General features: G+C 39.0%; 1 protein-coding gene across 1 annotated transcript; it reads left to right on the top strand.

Moving 5' to 3' along the window:
• Positions 1-1,610: 1,610 nt before the first annotated feature.
• On the top strand, positions 1,611-2,430 carry LOC107568962 (low affinity immunoglobulin epsilon Fc receptor-like). Its single transcript, XM_016254961.1, has 2 exons — positions 1,611-1,883; positions 2,195-2,430. Exons 1-2 carry the CDS (start codon positions 1,628-1,630, stop codon positions 2,428-2,430), a joined length of 492 nt encoding a protein of 163 aa, XP_016110447.1. The 5' UTR covers positions 1,611-1,627.
• Positions 2,431-5,000: the final 2,570 nt, after the last annotated feature.

The following is a 5,000-nucleotide window of genomic DNA, read 5'->3' as shown; positions in this document are numbered from 1 at the left end:
GTGCCTCTTGCATCGCAGCCAATTCCACCAGCAATCATTCACACAGAAACTGCATAGCTTTATGACATAAAAAAAAAAATACATATGAAATAAGACAGTTGCACAATAAATAAATAAATAAATCAACTAACATTAAAATTTAGGGATGCACCGATCTTAACTTTTCATATCAGAATCCAATCCTTTATTTAAGCAAAAGACAAGAAAGAATGAAAATATGAGTGCATGAAGAATATGGTTAGTCGCTTTATTAGCCTATATTTTGATCTAAATTAGACTGTGTAATCTGAAAACCTGAAGCAAAAGCAGAATGGTCTGACTTTAGCTTTGTGAAATTAGGCTACATAAAACATACCAAACAGCAGATGGGCTGAATTAAAATTCACTCTCTGCCAGCAGGTGGCGCTTAAGGAACAGCAGAGATGCATTGTTTCCTTGATTACCGCTGTAAACTCTAAATGCATTAGTTCCCCTCAGAGATACGTTCATACTTCGCGCATTGAACAGTGAGCTTGCTCTGCCTGCTAATGTTTTTTTTTTTCCTCTTTGCGTCTCTGGCCTCTGTTTAACGCCGTTTACAGACTCTGAAATAAAACAAAAAACCATCCAGTTCCGATATACGGCCGATGGTCGATCGGTGCATCTCTGCTCAAATTAAAATATTAAACTGCTTTTATTTTGGTGGTTTGCCAGCAAATAAAGAAATAAATGCACTGCATGTTTCAGAGTGAAGCGCTGCGTGTCATGGGTTGCACTCGAACACATTACCCGCTTCAATTTTATTTAGTTAAATCGCAACCTTCGCGACATTACTATGGCATTGAGCCATAATGCGATATCGATTATATTTCGATATATAGTGCACCCCAGATTAAAACAAAAAACAAACTTAACTCTGGCACCCCTGTGGATGGTCGGCGCCCCTAGCATTTGCTTATTTCGCCTATGCGACGGGCAGGCCCTGGATGAAAGTGTTCAAGTGTGTTTGAATGATTCTGTAATCGCGTGTGTTGTTGAGGAGATTCAGCTGCTACTGCATGTGAGCCAGTAATAAACCACAAAACATCATCAGTGTTTCCCACGAGTCCTCTAGACTGTGTGGCCTGTAGTTTCCTGACAAAATTAAAGTCCGAGTGTTTAACTCGTGCAAGTGAAGATACTAAGACATAACTATTGTAATTTTTATACTCTAAAATCAGTAAAACAAGTAATATTTTTATTGTACAGTGCAGCTCTATTACAACGGTAATATATTTCAGTCGCAGAGGTGATAATACACTTTAGAAATATTTGTAAAAGTTATATAATACAGTACTGCAGAGGTTTAACTTTCAAGTTCAGGCTGATGCAAAGAATGGTCACTGAAAAGGGGGTGAAGCTGTTAATTTTGCTCTGGAAATGCACTACATTCATGCATTTGTACTCAGTTTTCTTCCTCTAGATGTCCAGAGTCTCTCCAAATCCTGTGGGAAACACTGAACATATAAAAGCACCATTCAGAACTCTTTAGCAAACACATACTGAAACACAGTGTGGATGAGTCCTGAGATCTGTGTGAATGTGTCTCTCCTCAGCCGTGCTCAGTTCATCTGCAGGAGCTCCGCGTCAGTATCACTTTGTGAATCAGATGAAGAGCTGGACTGAAGCTCAGAGTTACTGCAGAGAGAAATACACAGATCTGGTCACTATCAATGACATACAAGAACAGAATGACATTGAACAGGCCATAAAGAGTAGCTCTGATCGTGTCTGGATTGGGCTGAAGAGCACAAATTCATGGATATGGTCTCTGAGTGACCCTGACTTCTACACGCATGAGACTCAGTATAGGAACTGGGGACCATCACAACCAAATGGAGATGGAGACTGTGTTTACATGGATTGTAAACGTGGGATTGTGAATGAGCATAAAGGACAGTGGCATGATTTAGACTGTGGTACAATAATGCATTTCATCTGTTATAATGGTGAGTTCAGCTGTAAGTGATCACTACACACAGAAATGTGCTCAAAACAATACTGAGTATTTTCATGACCAGTAATAATAAACAGTTTTTTTTAATGCATTAGCCATGTGTTTCTTTGTTTTTGGTAAATGAGAGCAGAAATAAGATTTTTTTCTCATTTTTAAAATTCCACTAGGAATATGATTCACTCTAAATCAATTTCAGACAAATGTCTTTCTGTTTTAAAGGCAGCAGTAAAGGATTCGTCTCCGGAACGGGGGAAAAGAACTGGACTGAAGCTCAGAAATACTGCAGAGAGTATCACACAGATCTGGCCAGCGTGAGGAATCAGAGTGAGAATGAACAGATTCAGAGCATCATAACAGATAAACAAGCCTGGATCGGTCTGCACAGACTCTGGGTTTGGTCAGATAACAGCACCGCCGCATTATATCAGTTAATGAAATATGTACTTTTCCTGTAAATTTTACTTGAATCCGTAAAACCTGAAATATTGCTACTGTATTTTTTAATGGAAAAGTTCTGGTGAACGCAGCAGCTTTTACTGTAAGTTTTACAGGTTTTTCAGTGTATTTTCAGACTGAATCATAACACACATCGGCTTTAGGAGCTTCATGTGTGTATTTATTGCTGGTGTAGAATCTAATATGATAAAGCAGAAATGACATGATCTGATGTTCTGGATCTGGTCAGATGTTCTGCATCATTTCTTGAGACTGATTTCTGTTTTTCCCTCAGAAATGGAGAGAATCACATTCATGTCTCTTCTGCTCACAGGTGAGTGAGTGTTTACATGAGTGCTTGACTAGTTCTAGTGTTGATAGTTAGTGTTAGTGCTGTGCTGAAAGCAGGGCCGGCCCTGACCAATTTGGTGCCCTAGGCAAGATTTTAGCTGGTGCCTCTTGCATCGCAGCCAATTCCACCAGCAATCATTCACACAGAAACTGCATAGCTTTATGACATAAAAAAAAAAATACATATGAAATAAGACAGTTGCACAATAAATAAATAAATAAATCAACTAACATTAAAATTTAGGGATGCACCGATCTTAACTTTTCATATCAGAATCCAATCCTTTATTTAAGCAAAAGACAAGAAAGAATGAAAATATGAGTGCATGAAGAATATGGTTAGTCGCTTTATTAGCCTATATTTTGATCTAAATTAGACTGTGTAATCTGAAAACCTGAAGCAAAAGCAGAATGGTCTGACTTTAGCTTTGTGAAATTAGGCTACATAAAACATACCAAACAGCAGATGGGCTGAATTAAAATTCACTCTCTGCCAGCAGGTGGCGCTTAAGGAACAGCAGAGATGCATTGTTTCCTTGATTACCGCTGTAAACTCTAAATGCATTAGTTCCCCTCAGAGATACGTTCATACTTCGCGCATTGAACAGTGAGCTTGCTCTGCCTGCTAATGTTTTTTTTTTCCTCTTTGCGTCTCTGGCCTCTGTTTAACGCCGTTTACAGACTCTGAAATAAAACAAAAAACCATCCAGTTCCGATATACGGCCGATGGTCGATCGGTGCATCTCTGCTCAAATTAAAATATTAAACTGCTTTTATTTTGGTGGTTTGCCAGCAAATAAATAAATAAATGTGCTGCATGTTTCAGAGTGAAGCGCTGCGTGTCATGGGTTGCACTCGAACACATTACCCGCTTCAATTTTATTTAGTTAAATCGCAACCTTCGCGACATTACTATGGCATTGAGCCATAATGCGATATCGATTATATTTCGATATATAGTGCACCCCAGATTAAAACAAAAAACAAACTTAACTCTGGCACCCCTGTGGATGGACGGCGCCCCTAGCATTTGCTTATTTCGCCTATGCGACGGGCAGGCCCAGGATGAAAGTGTTCAAGTGTGTTTGAATGATTCTGTAATCGCGTGTGTTGTTGAGGAGATTCAGCTGCTACTGCATGTGAGCCAGTAATAAACCACAAAACATCATCAGTGTTTCCCACGAGTCCTCTAGACTGTGTGGCCTGTAGTTTCCTGACAAAATTAAAGTCCGAGTGTTTAACTCGTGCAAGTGAAGATACTAAGACATAACTATTGTAATTTTTATACTCTAAAATCAGTAAAACAAGTAATATTTTTATTGTACAGTGCAGCTCTATTACAACGGTAATATATTTCAGTCGCAGAGGTGATAATACACTTTAGAAATATTTGTAAAAGTTATATAATACAGTACTGCAGAGGTTTAACTTTCAAGTTCAGGCTGATGCAAAGAATGGTCACTGAAAAGGGGGTGAAGCTGTTAATTTTGCTCTGGAAATGCACTACATTCATGCATTTGTACTCAGTTTTCTTCCTCTAGATGTCCAGAGTCTCTCCAAATCCTGTGGGAAACACTGAACATATAAAAGCACCATTCAGAACTCTTTAGCAAACACATACTGAAACACAGTGTGGATGAGTCCTGAGATCTGTGTGAATGTGTCTCTCCTCAGCCGTGCTCAGTTCATCTGCAGGAGCTCCGCGTCAGTATCACTTTGTGAATCAGATGAAGAGCTGGACTGAAGCTCAGAGTTACTGCAGAGAGAAATACACAGATCTGGTCACTATCAATGACATACAAGAACAGAATGACATTGAACAGGCCATAAAGAGTAGCTCTGATCGTGTCTGGATTGGGCTGAAGAGCACAAATTCATGGATATGGTCTCTGAGTGACCCTGACTTCTACACAGCACATGAGACTCAGTATAGGAACTGGGGACCATCACAACCAAATGGAGATGGAGACTGTGTTTACATGGATTGTGGAAATGGACAGAATTGTGGGAATGAGCATAAAGAAAAATGGCATGATGCAGACTGTAGTACAACAAGGCATTTCATCTGTTATAATGGTGAGTTCAGCTGTAAATGATCACAACACACAGAAATGTGCTCAAAACAATACTGAGAATTTTCATGACCAGTAATAATAAACAGTTTTTTTTTAATGCATTAGCCATGTGTTTCTTTGTTTTTGGTAAATGAGAGCAGAAATAAGATTTTTTTCTCATTTTT

Source organism: Sinocyclocheilus grahami, unplaced genomic scaffold (genome assembly GCF_001515645.1).
Source record: "Sinocyclocheilus grahami isolate Dianchi unplaced genomic scaffold, SAMN03320097.WGS_v1.1 scaffold1296.1, whole genome shotgun sequence".
NCBI classification, from domain to species: domain Eukaryota; kingdom Metazoa; phylum Chordata; class Actinopteri; order Cypriniformes; family Cyprinidae; genus Sinocyclocheilus; species Sinocyclocheilus grahami.
This window is presented reverse-complemented; position numbering and strand designations above follow the sequence as displayed.

Excerpts from the sequence above, each read along its gene's own strand:
- LOC107568962 (XM_016254961.1), top strand. The coding sequence starts at position 1,628 with ATGAAGAGCTGGACTGAAGCTCAGAGTTACTGCAGAGAGAAATACACA. Across the intron at positions 1,884-2,194 it reads AGACTGTGTTTACATGGATT|GCAGCAGTAAAGGATTCGTC; the intron begins GTAAACGTGGGA and ends TCTGTTTTAAAG.